Raw genomic sequence first — 26349 nt, forward strand, 5'->3', positions numbered from 1 at the left:
CTAAAAAGAATTCATCCACTGAACGGAGGGGCCGTGCCCCCTCCGGCAGCGAAAAGGCCCAGGACTGAGCGTTACCCCTGAGCAGCGATATAATGATCCCCACCATCCGTTCCTCATTACCAGAGGAATGGGGAAGAAGGCGAAAATGGAGTTTAAAAGCCTCTCTAAAACGCACAAAATTCTCACTACCCCCGGAAAACGTATCCGGGAGCGAGATCTTAGGCTCAGAGCAAACTCCATGAACGCCAGCTGAACTGGTCACTTGAAGCTGAGAAAAAGTCCTGCGGAGATCAGCTACCTCCAATGAAAGACCCTGAAGGCGTTCAGCCAAAAGTGAAACCGGATCCTTGCTTGAGACGGTTTTGGCGGCTTATAATGTCACGGACGGTATACAGGAAACAAGACAAAGTAACATGCATATATGACTCACTGGATCCAAAGCTAAGGAACCAAGGGGAGACCCCTGCACAAGACCTAGCACTTTCCCTGGCTGCTCAGCCTATGCAAAGATCCCAGAGGTGGATGGTTGCATAGCCACGTACCTCGACTATATAACCCCTGAACACCCTACAACAGTGAGGGGACACGACCACCGGCTCCCTACACCAGACACGGAGGGAGTCAGGGTCACCTGGGATCCAGCAAACAGAAAATAACAGATAAATGTTCAGCACTTAACTTTGTAGCACACAGGAAAACAGGATAAGCATGCACACACACTCCAGGATAAAGTATAAGCTGCCCAGTAATGCATTATGGGGCGGAATTTAAAGGGATGCAATTAGTCCAACTACATAACAGCTGAGAGAGGCTAACGAGATGAGGAACTGAATACCACAACAAAGAGAACTCAAGGAGGAGGTTCTGAAAGGCTTCTGTCAGAGCTTCTCAGCTGTCTGGTTGTGACAGATTTCCTGCTAACGTGTGGTCAGAGACATTGGTGTGGAGAAGGGGGGGGGGTGTAAAACAAAACCGTAGTCGGGGACAGGCTGAGATCAGGGCAGGCAGAGTCTGTGCTTAACAGAAAAGGGTCTGACATTAGGACAGGATTTGGATAGCCAATACAAAGTTCAAGCACAGATCAGGTCAGGCAGCGGAGGGTCAGTATTCAGTAAAGTCAGCACATGGGCAGACAACAAACACCTTTACAGCATACTAGCACACAAGAACATCTATTGCTCAGGCACCCTCCCACAGGGGAAGGTTCCTTAAAGGTTTAAAAGAAGAATTCCTGCACTTACTTTCTGACTGCACCTAAGTACCCATGACTAGAAGTGGGGTTCTACCACATTGCAATAATCTAAGTTCTAATTAGTATCTATATGTGACACAGGCACGCCTACCTGAACTGGTAGAGCAAAGTCCACAATATTTATGTGCAGTGGTGAATACATGATAGTTGCCCTGATCTTCCAGTTAAAGTGGAAGCAGTCAGTCTGCCCTAGCCAGCTTGAACTCCAGATCGTAGCGCCAGTGATGTCACGCTAGCTTACAGCTACAGGTGATGTTGTGGACCAAATAGATTTTTGGTCCACAACAGCTCCTGTAGCTGTAAGCTAATAGATATGGTAGAACCCAGCTTCTAGTCATTGATACTTAGATGAAGTCGAAGAGTAAGCACAGGAATTCTTCTTTTACTTCTTTGCTTTGTCATTGCGGCACTGACCTTCCTTGCAGCATATGCAAAACATTTTTAAGAGCGTCATTGGCTGTGGAGATTAGGGTGCACATGCAGTGGACCTGTAAGAGCTAGACAGGGGCACATGTGTCCTACCAGTAATGGTGGAGCAGTTTTGCAGTTAAGCATGCAGCAGATGGTCATAATCCAGAAAACAGGCAGAACAACAGAACAGTGTTATTACACAGGCAGACAACAGAACAGACACTTTTGCAGGATACTGGCATGCAAGAACACCTATTGCTCAGACACCCTCCCACAGAGTATGGTTGCTAGTAAAGATGAGCGAATCTAAGTTGAGAAGTGGAATTCGATCCAAATTTCAGGAAAAATTAGATTTGCACCAAATCCGAATTTCCTCACGCTTCGTGGTAACGAATCAACATTTTTCCTAAAATGGCTGCTGCACATGTGAGGACATGGAGCAACAAACTCTAAGAAGACGAGATCACCCATAATGCCATGCATGCAACCAATCAGCAGCCAGCCAGCCCTGTGATGTCATAGCCCTATAAATAGCCTCAGACATCTTGGATTCTGCCAGTTTCCAGTGTACTTAGTGCAGGCAGAGACGTCAGCAGGCGCTAGGGACAGTGATAGAAAAAACTTAATTGTGCTAAAAAAAAGATTTACAAGTTCAGGGAAAGATTATTCAAGGTGTAGGAAAAGGATAGGGAGGAATCATTCCACAGCATTTATGTTGAACAGAGTTCAGTAGGGGAGGTTACAGCCTGGATAATAGGAACAATCCTATTACACCTTGCTGCACTGACTGGGCACCTAAATTGCCATTATACAGCTCTGTAATTCCAGCAAACCGTTCTTGTTATTGGGGTGCAAGTGCTGTTTGATAAAGCCATTAACAGGTTTATTACAAGGAAATATTTCTACATCTTATTTGCCCCTGTGCAGTGCAGTTAAACGTTCTAAAGAATTATTTGGCTTCTATTAGTGGGAAAAAAGGGCTTATTAGCTGTTGTGTGGTGAACTATAAAAATTACAGCCCTTTTTGTCATGTATTAGTGGCAAAAGAAAAATATATTTGCCGTTCAGCAGTGCAGTTATACTGTATGTTCCAAAGCCTTTTGTAGAGTGCATAAGTAGAAAAATAAAAATATATTTGCCGTTCAGCGGTGCAGTTATATGTTCTAAAGCCTTTTGTGGCATGTATAAGGGGAAAAAGAAAAATATATTTGTCGTTCAGCGGTGCAGCTATATGTTATAAAGCCCTTTTTTGTTGTGTAATAGTGGCAAAATAAAAATATATTTGCCGTTCAGCGGTGCAGTTATATGTTATAAAGCCCTTTTTTTTGTGTAATAGTGGCAAAATAAAAATATAATTGCCGTTCAGCGATGTAGTTATATGTTCTAAAGCCTTTAGTGGCGTGTATAAGTGGGGAAAAAAGAAGGGTCTATTTGCTGTTCAGTGGTACAGTTACAGTTGCAAGAAAAAGTATGTGAACCCTTTGGAATGATATGGATTTCTGCACAAATTGGTCATAAAATGTGATCTGATCTTCATCTAAGTCACAGCAATACAAAATCACAGTCTGCTTAAACTAATAACACACAAAGAATTAAATGTTACCATGTTTTTATTGAACACACCATGTAAACATCCACAGTGCAGGTGGAAAAAGTATGTGGACCCTTGGATTTAATAACTGATTGAACCTCCTTTGGCAGAAATAACTTCAACCAAATGTTTCCTGAAGCTGAAGATCAGACGTGCACAACGGTCAGGAGTAATTCTTGACCATTCCTCTTCAGCAATATTCTTGGGATGTCTGGTGTGAATCGCTTTCTTGAAGTCATGCCACAGCACATCAATCGGGTTGAGGTCAGGACTCTGACTGGTTCTCCTGCAAAATGTCTTGATAAACTTGGGAATTCATTTTTCCTTTGATGATAGAAATCCGTCTAGGCCCTGATGCCGCAAAGCAGCCCCAAACCAAGATGCCTTCACCACCATACTTCACAGTTGGGATGAGGTTTTGATGTTAGTGTGCTGTGCCTCTTTTTCTCCACACATAGTGTTGTGTGTTTCTTCCAAACAACTAAACTTTGGTTTCATCTTTCCACAGAAAATTTTGCCAGTACTGCTGTGGAACATCTAGGTGCTCTTGTGCAAACTGTAAACGTGCAGCAATGTTTATTTTTTGGACAGCAGTGGCTTCCTCTGTGGTATCCTCCCATGAAATCCATTCTTGTTCAGTGTTTTACATATCGTAGATTCGCTAACACTATCTTCTTTATAGGATGGCCACTCCTAGGGAGAATAGCAGCAGTACTGAACTTTCCTTATTTATAGACAATTTGTCTTACCGTGGACTGATGAACAGCAAGGCTTTTGGAGATACTTTTATAACCCTTTCCAGTTTTATGCAAGTCAACAATTCTTAATCATAGGTCTTCTGAGAGTTCTTTTGTGCGAGGCATCATTCACATCAGGCAATGCTTCTTGTGAAAAGCAAACTCAGAACTGGTGTGTGTTTTTATAGGGCAGCTGTAACCAACACCTCCAATCTCATCTCATTGATTGGACTCCAGTTGGTTGACACCTCACTCCAATTAGCTCTTGGAGATGTCATTAGTCTAGGGGTTCACATACTTTTTCCACCTGCACTGTGAATGTTTACATGGTGTGTTCAATAAAAACATGGTAACATTTAATTATTTGTGTGTTATTAGTTTAAGCAGACTGTGATTGTCTATTGTTGTGACTTAGATAAAGAACAGATCACATTTTATAAAAAATTTGTTCAAAAATCCATATCATTACAAAGGGTTCACATACTTTTTCTTGCAACTGTATATGTTTTAAATCCCTTTTTTAAGTGTATTAGTGGGTGGTAGCTCAGCGGTCTGCGACAGCACTGCTGCCCCTAACCGTGGCCAAGGGCACCGGGTTTCCTCTTTCCCTGCCGCCATGTGCCGTGCTGACAAGTGCGGGCAGCAGATAGCTTAACTATAGTATCTGTGTTCCATGCCAGAGTTTCCTTCCTGCCGGAGACTTGTACTGGTGTTTGAGCTTGCACCTATGAAGTAGCACATACACACCCTCTGTTTCACCAGCCTATGGCTAGATTGCAGGAGTTATATAAAGGCGCTTCCTACTACAGGAAGATGCATGAGCAACTCATGGTCTCTAGCTTGTCTAGCTTCATGTGCAAAGGTGTTTCTCTTATCTGCTTCACTGTGTATCGGACTCTGCTTATTGAACTTGCCTCTGACCTCGGATCTCGTTTATGGACTTTGCCTGTGTGCCACTTGCCTCTGACTTTGATTCTCATTTATGGACTTTGTTTGCCGCTTGCCTCTGACCTCGGACTTCCCTTACTGACCTTTCTTGATCGCTGCCTGTTCAGACCCGGATCCTCCTGGCCAAGAACATCCCTTCGGTGCTTTCGCCGTGTACTCTGACCCCCTGGTCAGCTGCCACTGACTCGGGGACTGGTCTGGAGTGGCACCTGGCAACTAACCAAATGGCTCAAGCCTATCCTCACCACCAGAGGCTCTAGTGAAGACCAGGTAGTTGCTTAGTTACGTCCCTCCAGAGTACAGCCAGTCAGTAGTGCAGTGGGTCCACACCCGCTTGCATTATAGTTCTCTCAGGCCATGGACCCTGCTGATCTGAACCCTCCCAGTCTCCCCGAGTTACACCAGGAGTTGGCCCAACAGCGTGTGAGGCAGGATCAAATACTGTCCTATTTACGTAATGTGAATATGTGTCTAAATGACCTGACATCTGCTAACCCAGTGTCATCAGGCTCCTCTGTCCAGGTTAATTCAGCTCCTGCTCCACCATCTTCCTATGTACCAGGATCTGGACCTCGTCTCTCAGCTCCTCCACGCTTCAGTGGTGATCCTAAGCAGTAAAAAGACAAAGGTAAAACAAAAGTTTTCAGTGAAAAATAGAGTGTTAGTCGAAGAATCCTCCCCGGGTGACCCCCCAAAAAGGTCTCAAGACAAACAAGCAAGGTGCCAAGCAGGAGGAGAAGATAGGTATAAAGTTCTACGGAGGAGTGCATTCGAGGAACGGTTGCCTATGATGGCTAGATGAGTAGATAAAACTACTACAAGAATGAATGAGGGGGCAGAAAAATTTGAAAAGCCACCCAAACGGCTCCAAATCCCCTGTTGTTCACTATGTGGAGACTATTTAGTCCAAATGGAACAGAATAGTAGTGACAGAGAATCTTAAGTCTAAGTAGAGCTTATGAACTTGGTGAGATTGTAAAATAAGATGAGATAGAGGAAGGTAAATGGACAAATAAATAAATAGATAAAATGAAATCAAAATAAAATCTAATGAAATGACTCACTTCACTGAGGAGGAGGTCTATGGGATATCTCAAGAAACCTAATAGATGCAACCTCCCCTGCCAGGATCACTCGTAGTATGACAAGAAATATCATGGCAGTATCCAAATGGTACTTCAGGCGGTTTGCTTTTATTTGAATATCAGGTGAGCTCAACGCATTTTGGGTGCTTCAAAATACCCACTTCATCAGGAGCAGTCAAGTTGAATATAAAAATAGCAGAATAAAAACTCGCAAGCCTAGGGTCCATTGGAGAGGCGGCCCTAGGTGAAGATAATTCATCTCCACCCCTGACTCTGTTGGCAACTTTGTCGTTTGGAGATAATCGGTTCACAGGGACGGCTTTTGTGGATTCTGGATGGGCAGAAAACTTCTTGCAGCAAGCCATAATGCAGGCATGGCCGACCTGAGGTTCTCCAGCTGTTGCAAAACTATAACTCCCAGCATGCTCAGACTGCCTACAGCTATCAGCCTGCAGCAGAGCATGGTGGGAGTTGTAGTTTTACAACAGCTGGAGAGCCTCAGGTTGGCCATGCCTGCCATAATGGATCAATATCGTATTCCAGTCCCATGACTGCAGAGACCATTGATGGTGTCATCTGTCTATGGAAGGGCTTATCTGAGTCCGTACAATTTTCTACTGAACCTTTGAAACTACAGGTAGGAGCTCTTCATACAGAAGCAATCTTGTTCTTGATTCATCAAAGTCTCTCTCATCCTCTCCTTTTGGGGATACCATGGCTCCGTACCTATTCCCCTGTTCTTGATTGGAAGTCTGGAGAGGTGCTTCGTTGGGGACAGTACTACCTTGTGAAGTGTCTTTCTCCTGTTCAACCTGCTTGGTTACCTCCACACAGGCCCTATGATTGTCCCATTGATCTGGTTCCTGGTTCTTCACCTCCTTGTGGTTGCATTTATCCTCTGTCACCTGCAGAGACAGGCCATGTCTGATTATATTAAAGAAAATTTTGACAGAGGATTTATCCGGAAATCATCTTCTCCAGCTGGCGCTGGCTTCTTCTTTGTAAAGAAAAAAGACGGTTCTCTCCGACCATGCATCGATTAGGCTACTTTCACACTTGCGTTCGGGGTTCCGCTTGTGAGTTCCGTTTGAAGGCTCTCACAAGCGGCCCCGTTGCATTCTGAGTGGATGCGGATCCGCTCAGAATGCATCAGTATGGCTCCGCTTGGCCTCCATTCCGCTCAGCAGGCGGACACCCGAACGCAGCTTGCAGCGTTCGGGTGTCCACCTGGCCATGCAGAGGCAAACGGATCCGTCCAGACTTACAATGTAAGTCAAGGGGATGGATCCGTTTGAAGTTGACACTATATGGTGCAATTTCAAATTGATCTGTTCCCCATTGACTTTCAATGTAAAGTCTGGACGGATCTGTCTGACTTACAATTAGACTCTCAAATATAATGCAGACGGATTCGTTCTGAACGGATCACATCGTTTGCATTCTAGGAGCGGATCCGTCTGTGCAGACACTAGACGGATCCGCTCATAACGCAAGTGTGAAAGTAGCCTTACAGGGGCCTAAATAAAATCACAATCAAGAAGAAATACCCTCTTCCTCTTATCCCAGAGTTGTTTAACTGCATCAAAGGAGCTAAGATCTTTTCTAAATTAGATCTGCGTGGGGCCTACAACTTGATACGAATTCCTCAAGGGGATGAGTGGAAGACCGCCTTTAACACCTGTGACGGTCACTATGAATATCTGGTGATGCCCTTTGGAATAAGCAATGCTCCTGCAGTGTTCATTAACAATATTTTCAGATACTTGTTATACTCTCGTGTTGTGGTTTATCTAGATGATATCCTTGTAATATCTGTATGCTAAATTTATCTTTGAACAAACCTCGCTTCCATTTTTGGGGTACATAATACTGGCCTACAGATGGATCCTGAAAAGCTGTCTGCGGTTTTGAAGTGGCCAAAAATTGGACTTCTGAGGCTGAATCAGCCTTTCAAGACCTGAAACAGGCCTTCTCTGTGGCTCCAGTACTCCATCGTCCTGATGCCAGTAAGCAACTTTTCTTGGAGGTGGACGCATTGTCTATTGGAGCTGGGGTGGTGCTTTCACAAAGATCTCCCTCAGGTAAGATGACCTTTCTGACCTTTCTTGATCCATTCCAGACCCATTTGCTCCTGGCCACGCACGTCCCCTCAGTGCTTGCACCGGGTACTCTGACCCCCTGGTCAGCTGCCACTGACTCAGGGACTGCTCATGAGTGGCACCTGGCAATTACCCAAGCAGCTCAAGCCTATCCTCATCATCAGAGGCTCTAGTGAAGAAGTTATACCACTCCAGAGTGCAGCCAGTCAGTGGGCATGGTAGCATGAGTCGCAGCGAGAGGCCTGAGCTCCCAGTGTCAGCTAGCGGTCGTGTCTTGACCAACAACCCAGCAGTTCTTGAATGGTTGACTCGGTCATCTCTGTTTTGGATCCACTCCTGTTTTTTTTGGGCATTAGCAATACCGATGAATTACTGACCAAATGCTAACAGAGTGAAGGCGGGTTATTGTGCTGATGGATGAGAGGAAGGGCAAAATAATCAGTGACGTTGACACAAACTTACTGCTGACACCCTCTCTGCTCTGTCCCCCCGAGGTTCTGTAGGCATCTATGTGGAATCAGCTGACAACGGTGTAAAAGGAGTGCGCTTCTTCTTGACGCTAACATTGACCTGTAAGTCTAAGTCCACACTTGAGTTATTTAGGCCCCGTGACTGCCCAAATAAGTGAAGTGTGAAGTGATTCTAAGAGCGAAGCCTGTCATCTGCATGTCATACTGACTCACAGTATTATTTCACTACCACAGCAGACTCCCTATGTGTGTTACTGCATGGCCCAGTGTTCTTCGCCACTATAAAGGGTCTCTGCAGCCAGGAAATAGCCATTTCTTAATGTGATTTGCCACAAATAAATTTGGATCAAACCAAATTTTTTCAAAAAATTTGGCGAACTGGCTGAATCGAATCAAAGAGAATGTGTTACAAATTTTTGGTGAGTTTTTTTTAATTTGATTGTTACTATCTATACAAAAAAATGTATATAATCCTGCAATTTTCACACTGGCCTCATTGTTTTATATCAATCGATGGCCAGAGGGTAGAGAAAGGCGCTCATAGGGTGAGTATGTTCAATAAGTGGAGAATCCACTAAAAAAAGGATTTGTTTGCTCACCTGTTACGGTAGCACCTAATTGGGTACAACCCCAGTGACGGTTGTCTGTGGACAGTTCACAGTTGGTGCAGCCCAGATCTCTCCAAATCCCTTGGGTGGGAGCCACCCCACCACTCAGGTTAGACAGTGGGAACAAGAAGAAAGGACGCTTGACTGTTTCGGTCGAATGTATGGACAGTAGGAGGCGCACTATCACAAATGGATAATTTGTATTTTTCAGGTTTATTTGTAGACAACGTGTTTCGGGGTACTTCTGACCCCTTCATCAAGTCAGAGTTTTTTAGGTTGTTGGTCAAAAACCTTATGTCGGCGGTGTTGGCGGCATGGCTAGTGTATCGGCAGCACGAGGTGAACGCTGACATAGATGCGCCTCAAACTGTCCATGCGTTCGACCGAAACAGTCAAGCGTCCTTTCTTCTTGTTCTCATTGTTTTATTTGGAAGAGATTTCTAGGCATGCTCTGTGACCTATGCAAAAGTCAAGAGGAAACTGATAAGCTTTGATGTCAACCTTTGTGACTTTTGTGTTATCTACCTACTTGTCACTGTAATTCTGCTTGTGGCGATAATGATAATAGCTACTGAAAAGTTACCTGTACAGAACAGGAAATGTTCCCTTTGAAAAAAAAGTCAATTTTCACTTTTCTGTCTCACTTTGGGAAGCAGGCTGGAGCTTTATTGATGGTATCATAGTAAAGGAAAATATCAGCAGGCTAAAAAATCTGACTTGAACAGTTTCAGTGACACTCCTGACATAATGTAGTATGCAATTTTATTAATATACAATATGTACACTATATAGCATATGTACATGCATTAGTGTACTAAACACTGTACATATTTTTGATGTACTAGAGTTTTAAAGCTGAAGATCATGAATTGCTTTGAAAAGTTGAATTAGAGTATATTCTTACTAACTTTACTAAATTTTTTGAATTACAACTAATTAATCAGTATGCTTTTTATGCTTTATACTTTTTGGTACAGTTATCATGTATTATTGAGGTAATCGTATTATGTATTTTTCTAGGCCTAGCAAAACCCATGGGGCTCGTGGAAGGACCTGGTGGGCTTGGGCAAGGTGGAATGGCTGCAACTTTGAGAGATGATAGCCATGAATCAGAAACCAAATATGAAGAATATGGCTACAATGCCCAGTTAAGTGACAGAATCTCACTGGACAGATCAATTCCAGATTATAGACCAAAAAAGTAAGTAAATGAAAGATAGTTCTCACAAGTAAATCACAAAATAAAATAACGTTAAATGGGGGAGGGGTGGGGCTCATGTATTACACTTTAATATGGTACTACAAGGTAAAAAACGAATGTAGAATTCTCATAGACATCGCGAATCAACATTGGCAGTACATGATATGTAGGATAAGGCACTATCTGGCAGGTTTATTCAATGCAGTATAGTTTGAAAATAATATATATATAACATTGATATAGCCAAATTAAAAGGCATACACTATAAAATGAATACAAAGCAATAAAAAAAAGAACTTGGATTCCTCTTTAAGTGAAATATTGTATGCATCTAGGACAAAGTATCATCTAGACGTCATTGGTTTCTATTTTTTAAGTCATATTGTGGTGCGGAATAGGATGGTGGGTAAGTAGGGATGAGCGAACTCGAACTGTATAGTTCGGGTTCGTACCGAATTTTGGGGTGTCCGTGACACGGACCCGAACCCGGACATTTTCGTAAAAGTCCGGGTTCGGGTTCGGTGTTCGTCGCTTTCTTCGCGCTTTTGTGACGCTTTCTTGGCGCTTTTTGAAAGGCTGCAAAGCAGCCAATCAACAAGCGTCATACTACTTGCCCCAAGAGGCCATCACAGCCATGCCTACTATTGGCATGGCTGTGATTGGCCAGAGCACCATGTGACCCAGCCTCTATTTAAGCTGGAGTCACATAGCGCCGCCCGTCACTCTGCTCTGATTAGCGTAGGGAGAGGTTGCGGCTGCGACAGTAGGGCGAGATTAGGCAGATTAACTCCTCCAAAGGACTTGATTAACTGATCGATCTGCAGCTGTGGATCATTGAGCTGCTGATCCTCAATTGCTCACTGTTTTTAGGCTGCACAGACCGTTTGTCAGTCTCATTTTTCTGGGGTGATCGGCGGCCATTTTGTGTCTTGTGGTGCGCCAGCACAAGCTGCGACCAAGTGCATTTAACCCTCAATGGTGTGGTTGTTTTTTGGCTAAAGCCTACATCAGGGTGAAGCTGTCACACCAAGTGCATTTAACCAGCAATAGTCTGTTCATTTTTTGGCCATATACAAAATCAGGGGCAAGCTGCGCCTGTCACCAAGTGCATTTAACCCTCAATGGTGTGGTTGTTTTTTGGCTAAAGCCTACATCAGGGTGAAGCTGTCACACCAAGTGCATTTAACCAGCAATAGTCTGTTCATTTTTTGGCCATATACAAAATCAGGGGCAAGCTGCGCCTGTCACCAAGTGCATTTAACCCTCAATGGTGTGGTTGTTTTTTGGCTAAAGCCTACATCAGGGTGAAGCTGTCACACCAAGTGCATTTAACCAGCAATAGTCTGTTCATTTTTTGGCCATATACAAAATCAGGGGCAAGCTGCGCCTGTCACCAAGTGCATTTAACCCTCAATGGTGTGGTTGTTTTTTGGCTAAAGCCTACATCAGGGTGAAGCTGTCACACCAAGTGCATTTAACCAGCAATAGTCTGTTCATTTTTTGGCCATATCCCAGTCTAATTCTGTCACTAAATCCATACCGGTCACCCAGCGCCTAAATACTAGGCCTCAAATTTATATCCAGCTAAATCTGTCCCTAGTGCTGTAGCTGGGCGAGTTATTTAGTGTCCGTTCAAGCACATTTCTTGTTCTGGGTTGAAATACAATTCCCAATTTAGCAATTTCATAATTTAGTGGTTCCTGCTATATCAGAGCTCTTTGAAATCTATCCCAAAAAGGGTATATAATATTGAAGGTGCACATAGGGTCATTCAGAGTAACTTCACACACACCCGCTACTGTGTATTTCCAAGTCTAATTCTGTCACTAAATCCATACCGGTGACCCAGCGCCTAAATACTAGGCCTCAAATTTAATTCCCTCTAAATCTCTCGTTACCCACCGCTGTACTGTTGTTGCTGGGCAAGATATTTAGTGTCCGTCAAAGCACATTTTTTGTTCTGGGTTGAAGTACAATTCCCAATTTAGCAATTTCATAATTTAGTGGTTTCTGCTATATCAGAGCTATTTGAAATCTATCCCAAAAAGGGTATATAATATTGAAGGTGCACATAGGGTCATTCAGAATAACTTCACACACACCCGCTACTGTGTATTTCCAAGTCTAATTCTGTCACTAAACCCATACCTGTCACCCAGCGCCTAAATACTAGGCCTCAAATTTAAATCCCTCTAAATCTCTCGTTACCGTTGTCCTGTTGTAGCTGGGAAAGTTATTTAGTGCCCGTCAAAGCACATTTTTTGTTCTGGGTTGAAGTACAATTCCCAATTTAGCAATTTCATAATTTAGTGGTTCCTGCTATATCAGAGCTATTTGAAATCTATCCCAAAAAGGGTATATAATATTGAAGGTGCACATAGGGTCATTCAGAATAACTTCACACACACCCGCTACTGTGTATTTCCAAGTCTAATTCTGTCACTAAATCCATACCGGTGACCCAGCGCCTAAATACTAGGCCTCAAATTTAATTCCCTCTAAATCTCTCGTTACCCACCGCTGTACTGTTGTTGCTGGGCAAGATATTTAGTGTCCGTCAAAGCACATTTTTTGTTCTGGGTTGAAGTACAATTCCCAATTTAGCAATTTCATAATTTAGTGGTTTCTGCTATATCAGAGCTATTTGAAATCTATCCCTAAAAGGGTATATAATATTGAAGGTGCACATAGGGTCATTCAGAATAACTTCACACACACCCGCTACTGTGTATTTCCAAGTCTAATTCTGTCACTAAACCCATACCTGTCACCCAGCGCCTAAATACTAGGCCTCAAATTTAAATCCCTCTAAATCTCTCGTTACCGTTGTCCTGTTGTAGCTGGGAAAGTTATTTAGTGCCCGTCAAAGCACATTTTTTGTTCTGGGTTGAAGTACAATTCCCAATTTAGCAATTTCATAATTTAGTGGTTCCTGCTATATCAGAGCTATTTGAAATCTATCCCAAAAAGGGTATATAATATTGAAGGTGCACATAGGGTCATTCAGAATAACTTCACACACACGCTTCTGTGCATTTCCAAGTCTAATTCTGTCACTAAATCCATACCGGTGACCCAGCGCCTAAATACTAGGCCTCAAATTTAATTCCCTCTAAATCTCTCGTTACCCACCGCTGTACTGTTGTTGCTGGGCAAGATATTTAGTGTCCGTCAAAGCACATTTTTTGTTCTGGGTTGAAGTACAATTCCCAATTTAGCAATTTCATAATTTAGTGGTTTCTGCTATATCAGAGCTATTTGAAATCTATCCCTAAAAGGGTATATAATATTGAAGGTGCACATAGGGTCATTCAGAATAACTTCACACACACCCGCTACTGTGTATTTCCAAGTCTAATTCTGTCACTAAATCCATACCGGTGACCCAGCGCCTAAATACTAGGCCTCAAATTTAATTCCCTCTAAATCTCTCGTTACCCACCGGTGTACTGTTGTTGCTGGGCAAGATATTTAGTGTCCGTCAAAGCACATTTTTTGTTCTGGGTTGAAGTACAATTCCCAATTTAGCAATTTCATAATTTAGTGGTTTCTGCTATATCAGAGCTATTTGAAATCTATCCCTAAAAGGGTATATAATATTGAAGGTGCACATAGGGTCATTCAGAATAACTTCACACACACCCGCTACTGTGTATTTCCAAGTCTAATTCTGTCACTAAACCCATACCTGTCACCCAGCGCCTAAATACTAGGCCTCAAATTTAAATCCCTCTAAATCTCTCGTTACCGTTGTCCTGTTGTAGCTGGGAAAGTTATTTAGTGCCCGTCAAAGCACATTTTTTGTTCTGGGTTGAAGTACAATTCCCAATTTAGCAATTTCATAATTTAGTGGTTCCTGCTATATCAGAGCTATTTGAAATCTATCCCAAAAAGGGTATATAATATTGAAGGTGCACATAGGGTCATTCAGAATAACTTCACACACACGCTTCTGTGCATTTCCAAGTCTAATTCTGTCACTAAATCCATACCGGTGACCCAGCGCCTAAATACTAGGCCTCAAATTTAATTCCCTCTAAATCTCTCGTTACCCACCGCTGTACTGTTGTTGCTGGGCAAGATATTTAGTGTCCGTCAAAGCACATTTTTTGTTCTGGGTTGAAGTACAATTCCCAATTTAGCAATTTCATAATTTAGTGGTTTCTGCTATATCAGAGCTATTTGAAATCTATCCCTAAAAGGGTATATAATATTGAAGGTGCACATAGGGTCATTCAGAATAACTTCACACACACCCGCTACTGTGTATTTCCAAGTCTAATTCTGTCACTAAATCCATACCGGTGACCCAGCGCCTAAATACTAGGCCTCAAATTTAATTCCCTCTAAATCTCTCGTTACCCACCGGTGTACTGTTGTTGCTGGGCAAGATATTTAGTGTCCGTCAAAGCACATTTTTTGTTCTGGGTTGAAGTACAATTCCCAATTTAGCAATTTCATAATTTAGTGGTTTCTGCTATATCAGAGCTATTTGAAATCTATCCCTAAAAGGGTATATAATATTGAAGGTGCACATAGGGTCATTCAGAATAACTTCACACACACGCTTCTGTGCATTTCCAAGTCTAATTCTGTCACTAAATCCATACCGGTGACCCAGCGCCTAAATACTAGGCCTCAAATTTAAATCCCTCTAAATCTCTCGTTACCCACCACTGTACTGTTGTTGCTGGGCAAGATATTTAGTGTCCGTCAAAGCACATTTTTTGTTCTGGGTTGAAGTACAATTCCCAATTTAGCAATTTCATAATTTAGTGGTTTCTGCTATATCAGAGCTATTTGAAATCTATCCCTAAAAGGGTATATAATATTGAAGGTGCACATAGGGTCATTCAGAATAACTTCACACACACGCTTCTGTGCATTTCCAAGTCTAATTCTGTCACTAAATCCATACCGGTGACCCAGCGCCTAAATACTAGGCCTCAAATTTAAATCCCTCTAAATCTCTCGTTACCCACCGCTGTACTGTTGTTGCTGGGCAAGATATTTAGTGTCCGTCAAAGCACATTTTTTGTTCTGGGTTGAAGTACAATTCCCAATTTAGCAATTTCATAATTTAGTGGTTTCTGCTATATCAGAGCTATTTGAAATCTATCCCTAAAAGGGTATATAATATTGAAGGTGCACATAGGGTCATTCAGAATAACTTCACACACACGCTTCTGTGCATTTCCAAGTCTAATTCTGTCACTAAATCCATACCGGTGACCCAGCGCCTAAATACTAGGCCTCAAATTTAATTCCCTCTAAATCTCTCGTTACCCACCGCTGTACTGTTGTTGCTGGGCAAGATATTTAGTGTCCGTCAAAGCACATTTTTGTTCTGGGTTGAAGTACAATTCCCAATTTAGCAATTTCATAATTTAGTGGTTTCTGCTATATCAGAGCTATTTGAAATCTATCCCTAAAAGGGTATATAATATTGAAGGTGCACATAGGGTCATTCAGAATAACTTCACACACACCCGCTACTGTGTATTTCCAAGTCTAATTCTGTCACTAAATCCATACCGGTGACCCAGCGCCTAAATACTAGGCCTCAAATTTAATTCCCTCTAAATCTCTCGTTACCCACCGGTGTACTGTTGTTGCTGGGCAAGATATTTAGTGTCCGTCAAAGCACATTTTTTGTTCTGGGTTGAAGTACAATTCCCAATTTAGCAATTTCATAATTTAGTGGTTTCTGCTATATCAGAGCTATTTGAAATCTATCCCTAAAAGGGTATATAATATTGAAGGTGCACATAGGGTCATTCAGAATAACTTCACACACACGCTTCTGTGCATTTCCAAGTCTAATTCTGTCACTAAATCCATACCGGTGACCCAGCGCCTAAATACTAGGCCTCAAATTTAAATCCCTCTAAATCTCTCGTTACCCACCACTGTACTGTTGTTGCTGGGCAAGATATTTAGTGTCCGTCAAAGCACATTTTTTGTTCTGGGTTGAAGTACAATTCCCAATTTAGCAATTTCATAATTTAGTGGTTTCTGCTATATCAGAGCTATTTGAAATCTATCCCTAAAAGGGTATATAATATTGAAGGTGCACATAGGGTCATTCAGAATAACTTCACACACACGCTTCTGTGCATTTCCAAGTCTAATTCTGTCACTAAATCCATACCGGTGACCCAGCGCCTAAATACTAGGCCTCAAATTTAAATCCCTCTAAATCTCTCGTTACCCACCGCTGTACTGTTGTTGCTGGGCAAGATATTTAGTGTCCGTCAAAGCACATTTTTTGTTCTGGGTTGAAGTACAATTCCCAATTTAGCAATTTCATAATTTAGTGGTTTCTGCTATATCAGAGCTATTTGAAATCTATCCCTAAAAGGGTATATAATATTGAAGGTGCACATAGGGTCATTCAGAATAACTTCACACACACGCTTCTGTGCATTTCCAAGTCTAATTCTGTCACTAAATCCATACCGGTGACCCAGCGCCTAAATACTAGGCCTCAAATTTAAATCCCTCTAAATCTCTCGTTACCCACCACTGTACTGTTGTTGCTGGGCAAGATATTTAGTGTCCGTCAAAGCACATTTTTTGTTCTGGGTTGAAGTACAATTCCCAATTTAGCAATTTCATAATTTAGTGGTTTCTGCTATATCAGAGCTATTTGAAATCTATCCCTAAAAGGGTATATAATATTGAAGGTGCACATAGGGTCATTCAGAATAACTTCACACACACGCTTCTGTGCATTTCCAAGTCTAATTCTGTCACTAAATCCATACCGGTGACCCAGCGCCTAAATACTAGGCCTCAAATTTAAATCCCTCTAAATCTCTCGTTACCCACCGCTGTACTGTTGTTGCTGGGCAAGATATTTAGTGTCCGTCAAAGCACATTTTTTGTTCTGGGTTGAAGTACAATTCCCAATTTAGCAATTTCATAATTTAGTGGTTTCTGCTATATCAGAGCTATTTGAAATCTATCCCTAAAAGGGTATATAATATTGAAGGTGCACATAGGGTCATTCAGAATAACTTCACACACACGCTTCTGTGCATTTCCAAGTCTAATTCTGTCACTAAATCCATACCGGTGACCCAGCGCCTAAATACTAGGCCTCAAATTTAAATCCCTCTAAATCTCTCGTTACCCACCGCTGTACTGTTGTTGCTGGGCAAGATATTTAGTGTCCGTCAAAGCACATTTTTTGTTCTGGGTTGAAGTACAATTCCCAATTTAGCAATTTCATAATTTAGTGGTTCCTGCTATATCAGAGCTATTTGAAATCTATCCCAAAAAGGGTATATAATATTGAAGGTGCACATTGGGTCATTCAGAATAACTTCACACACACCCGCTACTGTGTATTTTCAAGTCTAATTCTGTCACTAAACCCATACCTGTCACCCAGCGCCTAAATACTAGGCCTCAAATTTAAATCCCTCTAAATCTCTCGTTACCCACCGCTGTACTGTTGTTGCTGGGCAAGATATTTAGTGTCCGTCAAAGCACATTTTTTGTTCTGGGTTGAAGTACAATTCCCAATTTAGCAATTTCATAATTTAGTGGTTTCTGCTATATCAGAGCTATTTGAAATCTATCCCTAAAAGGGTATATAATATTGAAGGTGCACATAGGGTCATTCAGAATAACTTCACACACACGCTTCTGTGCATTTCCAAGTCTAATTCTGTCACTAAATCCATACCGGTGACCCAGCGCCTAAATACTAGGCCTCAAATTTAAATCCCTCTAAATCTCTCGTTACCCACCGCTGTACTGTTGTTGCTGGGCAAGATATTTAGTGTCCGTCAAAGCACATTTTTTGTTCTGGGTTGAAGTACAATTCCCAATTTAGCAATTTCATAATTTAGTGGTTTCTGCTATATCAGAGCTATTTGAAATCTATCCCTAAAAGGGTATATAATATTGAAGGTGCACATAGGGTCATTCAGAATAACTTCACACACACGCTTCTGTGCATTTCCAAGTCTAATTCTGTCACTAAATCCATACCGGTCACCCAGCGCCTAAATACTAGGCCTCAAATTTATATCCCGCTGAATTTGAATACAATACATTGGGCCAAATAATATATTTGTTGTTGTGGTGAACCATAACAATGAGAAAAACATCTAGTAAGGGACGCGGACGTGGACATGGTCGTGGTGGTGTTAGTGGACCCTCTGGTGCTGGGAGAGGACGTGGCCGTTCTGCCACATCCACACGTCCTAGTGTACCAACTACCTCAGGTCCCAGTAGCCGCCAGAATTTACAGCGATATATGGTGGGGCCCAATGCCGTTCTAAGGATGGTAAGGCCTGAGCAGGTACAGGCATTAGTCAATTGGGTGGCCGACAGTGGATCCAGCACGTTCACATTATCTCCCACCCAGTCTTCTGCAGAAAGCGCACAGATGGCGCCTGAAAACCAACCCCATCAGTCTGTCACATCACCCCCATGCATACCAGGGAAACTGTCTCAGCCTCAAGTTATGCAGCAGTCTCTTATGCTGTTTGAAGACTCCGCTGGCAGGGTTTCCCAAGGGCATCCACCTAGCCCTTCCCCAGCGGTGAAAGACATAGAATGCACTGACGCACAACCACTTATGTTTCCTGATGATGAGGACATGGGAATACCACCTCAGCATGTCTCTGATGATGACGAAACACAGGTGCCAACTGCTGCGTCTTTCTGCAGTGTGCAGACTGAACAGGAGGTCAGGGATCAAGACTGGGTGGAAGACGATGCAGGGGACGATGAGGTCCTAGACCCCACATGGAATGAAGGTCGTGCCACTGACTTTCACAGTTCGGAGGAAGAGGCAGTGGTGAGACCGAGCCAACAGCGTAGCAAAAGAGGGAGCAGTGGGCAAAAGCAGAACACCCGCCGCCAAGAGACTCCGCCTGCTACTGACCGCCGCCATCTGGGACCGAGCACCCCAAAGGCAGCTTCAAGGAGTTCCCTGGCATGGCACTTCTTCAAACAATGTGCTGACGACAAGACCCGAGTGGTTTGCACGCTGTGCCATCAGAGCCTGAAGCGAGGCATTAACGTTCTGAACCTGAGCACAACCTGCATGACCAGGCACCTGCATGCAAAGCATGAACTGCAGTGGAGTAAACACCTTAAAACCAAGGAAGTCACTCAGGCTCCCCCTGCTACCTCTTCTGCTGCTGCCGCCTCGGCCTATTCTGCTGCTGCCGCCTCGGCCTCTTCCTCCGCCTCTGGAGGAACGTTGGCACCTGCCGCCCAGCAAACAGGGGATGTACCACCAACACCACCACCACCACCTCCGTCACCAAGCGTCTCAACCATGTCACACGCCAGCGTTCAGCTCTCCATCTCACAAACATTTGATAGAAAGCGTAAATTCCCACCTAGCCACCCTCGATCCCTGGCCCTGAATGCCAGCATTTCTAAACTACTGGCCTATGAAATGCTGTCATTTAGGCTGGTGGACACAGACAGCTTCAAACAGCTCATGTCGCTTGCTGTCCCACAGTATGTTGTTCCCAGCCGGCACTACTTCTCCAAGAGAGCCGTGCCTTCCCTGCACAACCAAGTATCCCATAAAATCAAGTGTGCACTGCGCAACGCCATCTGTAGCAAGGTCCACCTAACCACAGATACGTGGACCAGTAAGCACGGCCAGGGACGCTATATCTCCCTAACTGCACACTGGGTAAATGTAGTGGCAGCTGGGCCCCAGGCGGAGAGCTGTTTGGCGCACGTCCTGCCGCCGCCAAGGATCGCAGGGCAACATTCTTTGCCTCCTGTTGCCACCTCCTCCTTCTCGGCTTCCTCCTCCTCTTCTTCCACCTGCTCATCCAGTCAGCCACACACCTTCACCACCAACTTCAGCACAGCCCGGGGTAAACGTCAGCAGGCCATTCTGAAACTCATATGTTTGGGGGACAGGCCCCACACCGCACAGGAGTTGTGGCGGGGTATTGAACAACAGACCGACGAGTGGTTGCTGCCGGTGAGCCTCAAGCCCGGCCTGGTGGTGTGTGATAATGGGTGAAATCTCGTTGCAGCTCTGGGACTAGCCAATTTGACGCACATCCCTTGCTTGGCGCATGTGCTGAATTTGGTGGTGCAGAAGTTCATTCACAACTACCCCGACATGTCAGAGCTGCTGCATAAAGTGCGGGCCGTCTGTTCGCGCTTCCGGCGTTCACATCCTGCCGCTGCTCGCCTGTCTGCGCTACAGCGTAACTTCGGCCTTCCCGCTCACCGCCTCATATGCGACGTGCCCACCAGGTGGAACTCCACCTTGCACATGCTGGACAGACTGTGCGAGCAGCAGCAGGCCATAGTGGAGTTTCAGCTGCAGCACGCACGGGTCAGTCGCACTACAGAACAGCACCACTTCACCACCAATGACTGGGCCTCCATGCGAGACCTGTGTGCCCTGTTGCGCTGTTTCGAGTACTCCACCAACATGGCCAGTGGCGATGACACCGTTATCAGCGTTACAATACCACTTCTATGTCTCCTTGAGAAAACACTTAGGGCGATGATGGAACAGGAGGTGGCCCAGGAGGAGGAGGAGGAGGATGAGGAAGAGGGGTCATTTTTAGCACTTTCAGGCCAGTCTCTTCGAAGTGACTCAGAGGGAGGTTTTTTGCAACAGCAGAGGCCAGGTACAAATGTGGCCAGCCAGGGCCCACTACTGGAGGACGAGGAGGACGAGGATGAGGAGGAGGTGGAGGAGGATGAGGATGAAGCATGGTCACAGCGGGGTGGCACCCAACGCAGCTCGGGTCCATCACTGGTGCGTGGCTGGGGGGAAAGGCAGGACGATGACGATACGCCTCCCACAGAGGACAGCTTGTCCTTACCCCTGGGCAGCCTGGCACACATGAGCGACTACATGCTGCAGTGCCTGCGCAACGACAGCAGAGTTGCCCACATTTTAACCTGTGCGGACTACTGGGTTGCCACCCTGCTGGATCCACGCTACAAAGACAATGTGCCCACCTTACTTCCTGCACTGGAGCGTGATAGGAAGATGCGCGAGTACAAGCGCACGTTGGTAGACGCGCTACTGAGAGCATTCCCAAATGTCACAGGGGAACAAGTGGAAGCCCAAGGCCAAGGCAGAGGAGGAGCAAGAGGTCGCCAAGGCAGCTGTGTCACGGCCAGCTCCTCTGAGGGCAGGGTTAGCATGGCAGAGATGTGGAAAACTTTTGTCAACACGCCACAGCTAACTGCACCACCACCTGATACGCAACGTGTTAGCAGGAGGCAACATTTCACTAACATGGTGGAACAGTACGTGTGCACACCCCTCCACGTACTGACTGATGGTTCGGCCCCATTCAACTTCTGGGTCTCTAAATTGTCCACGTGGCCAGAGCTAGCCTTTTATGCCTTGGAGGTGCTGGCCTGCCCGGCAGCCAGCGTTTTGTCTGAACGTGTATTCAGCACGGCAGGGGGCGTCATTACAGACAAACGCAGCCGCCTGTCTACAGCCAATGTGGACAAGCTGACGTTCATAAAAATGAACCAGGCATGGATCCCACAGGACCTGTCCGTCCCTTGTCCAGATTAGACATTAACTACCTCCCCATAACCATATATTATTGGACTCCAGGGCACTTCCTCATTCAATCCTATTTTTATTTTCATTTTACCATTATATTGCGATGCTACCCAAAGTTGAATGAACCTCTCCTCTGCCTGTGTGCTAGGCCTAAATATATGCCAATGGACTGTTGCAGTGGTGGCTGACATGAAGCCTGATTCTCTGCTATGACATGCAGACTAATTCTCTGCTGACATGAAGCCAGATTGTCTGTTACGGGACCTCTCTCCTCTGCCTGGGTGCTGGGCCTAAATTTATGACAATGGACTGTTGCAGTGGTGGCTGACGTGAAGCCTGATTCTCTGCTATGACATGCAGACTGATTCTCTGCTGACATGAAGCCAGATTCTCTGTTACGGGACCTCTCTCCTCTGCCTGTGTGTGTGCTGGGCCTAAATATATGCCAATGGACTGTTGCAGTGGTGGCTGACGTGAAGCCTCATTCTCTGCTATGACATGCAGACTAATTCTCTGCTGACATGAAGACAGATTCTCTGTTACGGGACCTCTCTCCTCTGCCTGGGTGCCGGGGCCTAAATATCTGAGAATGGACTGTTCCAGTGGTGGGTGACGGGAAGCCAGATTCTCTGCTATGGAACCTCTCTCCAATTGATTTTGGTTAATTTTTATTTATTTAATTTTTATTTTAATTAATTTCCCTATCCACATTTGTTTGCAGGGGATTTACCTACATGTTGCTGCCTTTTGCAGCCCTCTAGCTCTTTCCTGGGCTGTTTTACAGCCTTTTTAGTGCCGAAAAGTTCGGGTCCCCATTGACTTCAATGGGGTTCGGGTTCGGGACGAAGTTCGGATCGGGTTCGGATCCCGAACCCGAACATTTCCGGGATGTTCGGCCGAACTTCTCGAACCCGAACATCCAGGTGTTCGCTCAACTCTATGGGTAAGTAGTTAGGCTTTTTTATACTGCATAATGGAGGTCTAACGTTCCCAGATGAAAGTGTGTTTGGGTATAAAACCATTATAAAGTGATTGAATGAGCTGAAATTGCTTGTCCAAACCAAGCTTGAGGCTGAAGAGACATGTCGTAACATAACCTTCTTCCATACCCTTTACTTCTGTAATAGAGATGAGTGAATCGATTCTAAACTAATCAGATTTGAATCAGAAGTTTTGGTGTTTCGCTTCAGCCCAATCATGCAAAAACAACACCCAATTCTATTTTACTATGAACATTGGCAGGGAAAACCACAGGAAGGAAGAAGATGGAGAATCAAATATTCCTGAGAAGGAGGGAAGGCTTGCCTTAAATGGCTCAGAGGCTGACAGGCAACCTGATCAGCCAATCAGGTGGCAATATTCAGCCAGGTTTCTGCTCACAACAACCCAGGTACCATTCTCTTCTCAGCTGTGGAAGTAATAGGATGCCTTGCGGGTGTTTATTGGTGTTGGGTGCGAATATTCGAATCGCAAATTTTTATCGCGAATATCGCCACTTTGAGAATTCGCAAAAATTTGGATTATAGTGCTATATATTTGTATTCACGAATATTCTAGATTTTTTTTCATCTGAACCCATGATCCCTCCCTGCTTCTAGCTTGTGGGCCAATGAGAAGGCTGCAATGTCTTTGTCTGAGCTTAGCAACATCCCTGGCAACCAATAGGAAAGTTGCCCTCCCCTTACTATATAAGAACCTCCCCAGCAGCCATTTTCTGCTGTTTTATGAAGTTCTGAGAGAGACAGCAGTGTCATTGCTGTGCTCTGTGCTTTGCTGCGTTATTACATTAAATAGTTAGATAGCTTATATATATAATACAGATAGTTAGTGGGAGATAGTCAGTGTAGGTTATATCCTGATATAGTGTAGCTGACAGGTTCCAGTGCAGGGTGTTAGGTAGTGTGATAGGAATTACTGTTTCTCTGGTGTCCATGCATACATGCTGCAGACATAGTGCTGTGATGTCACAAGTTCACAACAATACTTACTGCATCAATCAGTAAAATGTAGTCAGAAGTGCTAAAATGTAAAGTTGCATTTATTGCGCCAAAATATGTGCATCATTAATTGCCGATTTGCGCAATCACGAACATATTGGAGCACTCTAGCTGCATGTAAAGCTATTGTAATGTTCTGCCGTGCCAACCATTTTCTCCAGTCTCAGGAAACTTCTAGCAGCTTGAAAAATGTAGGAAAAGTGACCCACGCCTGTATTGCGCACGCAATACGCGCATATTACATTGCCGATGTTCGCAATCAAGAAAATAATGGCGAGTTCTTAAATTCGCAAATTTATGACAAATATTCACAAAATATCGCAAATTTGAATATTGCCCCTGCCGTTCATCACAGTGTGTATGACAAAAAAAAAAAAAAAAAAACATTTGCAGACACAAGCCAGTTACTAGGGACACTATAGAAAGACTATAGGGAGAGAATTGGAGTGGAGATATAATTGGATAGATTTTTATCAGGGAAAGCTTAGACTAGAGAGTGAGTAAGGGACTGGTCACTGTCTCCATTACTTCACACGGCTTACTGGCAAGTTCTGCACTACCAAATCCTACAAGAAATCCATTTTGTAAACAAGACATTTTTTGTAAAGATGTTTCTACAATTCATAGGTTTGCTGGCAGCACTCCTATAGCATGCATTCTGCTGCAAACACTATGCAATTGCTCCTTTTTTTCCTACAAACCATACCGTGCATTATTAGTGAGTTGTGCTGCAGTATCAACATTTATATGCCAGTTAACTGTTAATGATTACCGTGTATTATTATTGAACGTGTTGTGCTGCAGCAGCAGTATCTACAGTATATGCTGTAAAAATAGCAGCATTCGCCAAATAAGACGCACCCCCCAGTGCATCTTATGGGGCGAATGCTGCCATTTTTACTTTGCACTGATACATTGCCAGTGTTATAAAAAACTGTGACTGAACCGGGCCCACAAGTTGCTGACCTCCACCCCCTGTATTGGGGGTCACTATTTACACAAGGACAGTATTATGAAGGGCATCTGTGGATGACACATATATAGCATAAGATGCTATATATATGTCATCCACAGATACCCCCATAACAGTGTCATCCACAGATCCCCCCCCCATAACAGTGTTATCCACAGATCCCCCCATAACAGTGTCATCAACAGATCCCCCATAACAATGCCATCCACAGATCCCCGATAACAGTGCATCATCCACAGATCCCCTCCATAACAGTGTCATCCACAGATCCCCCATAATAGTGTCATCCACAGACCACCATTAGTTCAAAAGCCACCAAAAGCATACCTTTTGGTTCAAAATACTATACTTAGTTTCCGTCTCAAAAACCTAGATGCATCTTATGGGCAGGTGCCTCTTATAGGGTGAAAAATATGGTATATCGGTTAACTGTTAACGCCTTGCATTGCATCAAGATTTACGTGCATTATTACTGAAAGAGTTTTGCTACAATAACAGCAGTTGTACACCATTTAACCATTAATGCATTGCATTACCATGCATTATTAGTGAACATGTTGTACTATAATGACTACATTCCACACTGTGTATTACCACTGAAAATTGTCAATACCAGTGTGCAGTGTCTTTGCAGAAGGGGAGGGAAATTTAAGGTGGCCATGAGAGAACTATTCGCAATCACCAATTTGTTGAAGGTACAATTGCTGTAGTGCCACTTAGTTGTGGTAAGTGTGGCACTGTTCTGCACCCAAATTTAATTATGTTTTATAGTATTACTACTTCTGACCAGCTGTCTCGTTTAAACTCCTCCTTCTCCTCCGCTCTTTCAACAGTCATTAATGGAATGTGTGGCAAGAAAACAACTCTATGAGCTGAGCAATTCAGTAGTGAACAAACTAAACTCTCACTGGGCTAAGTTGCTGCCATGCCACTTACCGTATTTTTCACCCAATAAGATGCACTGGCCCATAAGACACACCTAGGTTTTTGAGGAGGAAAATAAGAGAAAAAAAATTTGAACCAAAAGGTGGCTTTTGGTGGGTTTTGAAGTAATGGTGGTCTGTGGAAGACACTATTATGGAGGGGATCTGTGGATGACACTGTTTTGAGGGCATCTGTGAATGGCACTGTTATGGGGGATCTGTGGATACAAACTATATATGGGGTATCTGTGGATGGCACTGTTATGGGGATCTGTGGATGGCACTGTAATGGGGATCTCTAGATGACACTGTTATGGGGGATCTGTGAATGACACTGTTATGGGGGGATCTGTGGATGACACATATAGCATCTTATGCTATATATGTGTCATCCACAGATCCCCCCCATAACAGTGTCCCTGTGTAAATAGTGAATGACCCCCCAATACAAGGGGCGGGGCCAGCAACTGAAATTGGAATGGCAGAGGGGCACGGTGCAGTCACTATATTCTATTACA

The 26349-nt window shown here is 44.0% G+C and overlaps 1 protein-coding gene across 1 annotated transcript in view; it reads left to right on the forward strand.

Moving 5' to 3' along the window:
- The window catches only part of GALNT9 (polypeptide N-acetylgalactosaminyltransferase 9), a 589226-nt gene that overhangs the window by 102557 nt on the left and 460320 nt on the right, over window positions 1–26349 (forward strand). Inside the window, exon 2 of the mRNA XM_044281849.1 lies at window positions 10222–10402. Coding sequence (XP_044137784.1) covers window positions 10222–10402 — 181 coding nt within the window. The remainder of the gene's footprint in view (window positions 1–10221; window positions 10403–26349) is intronic.

This window comes from Bufo gargarizans, chromosome 1 (assembly GCF_014858855.1).
Source record: "Bufo gargarizans isolate SCDJY-AF-19 chromosome 1, ASM1485885v1, whole genome shotgun sequence".
NCBI classification, from domain to species: Eukaryota; Metazoa; Chordata; class Amphibia; order Anura; family Bufonidae; genus Bufo; species Bufo gargarizans.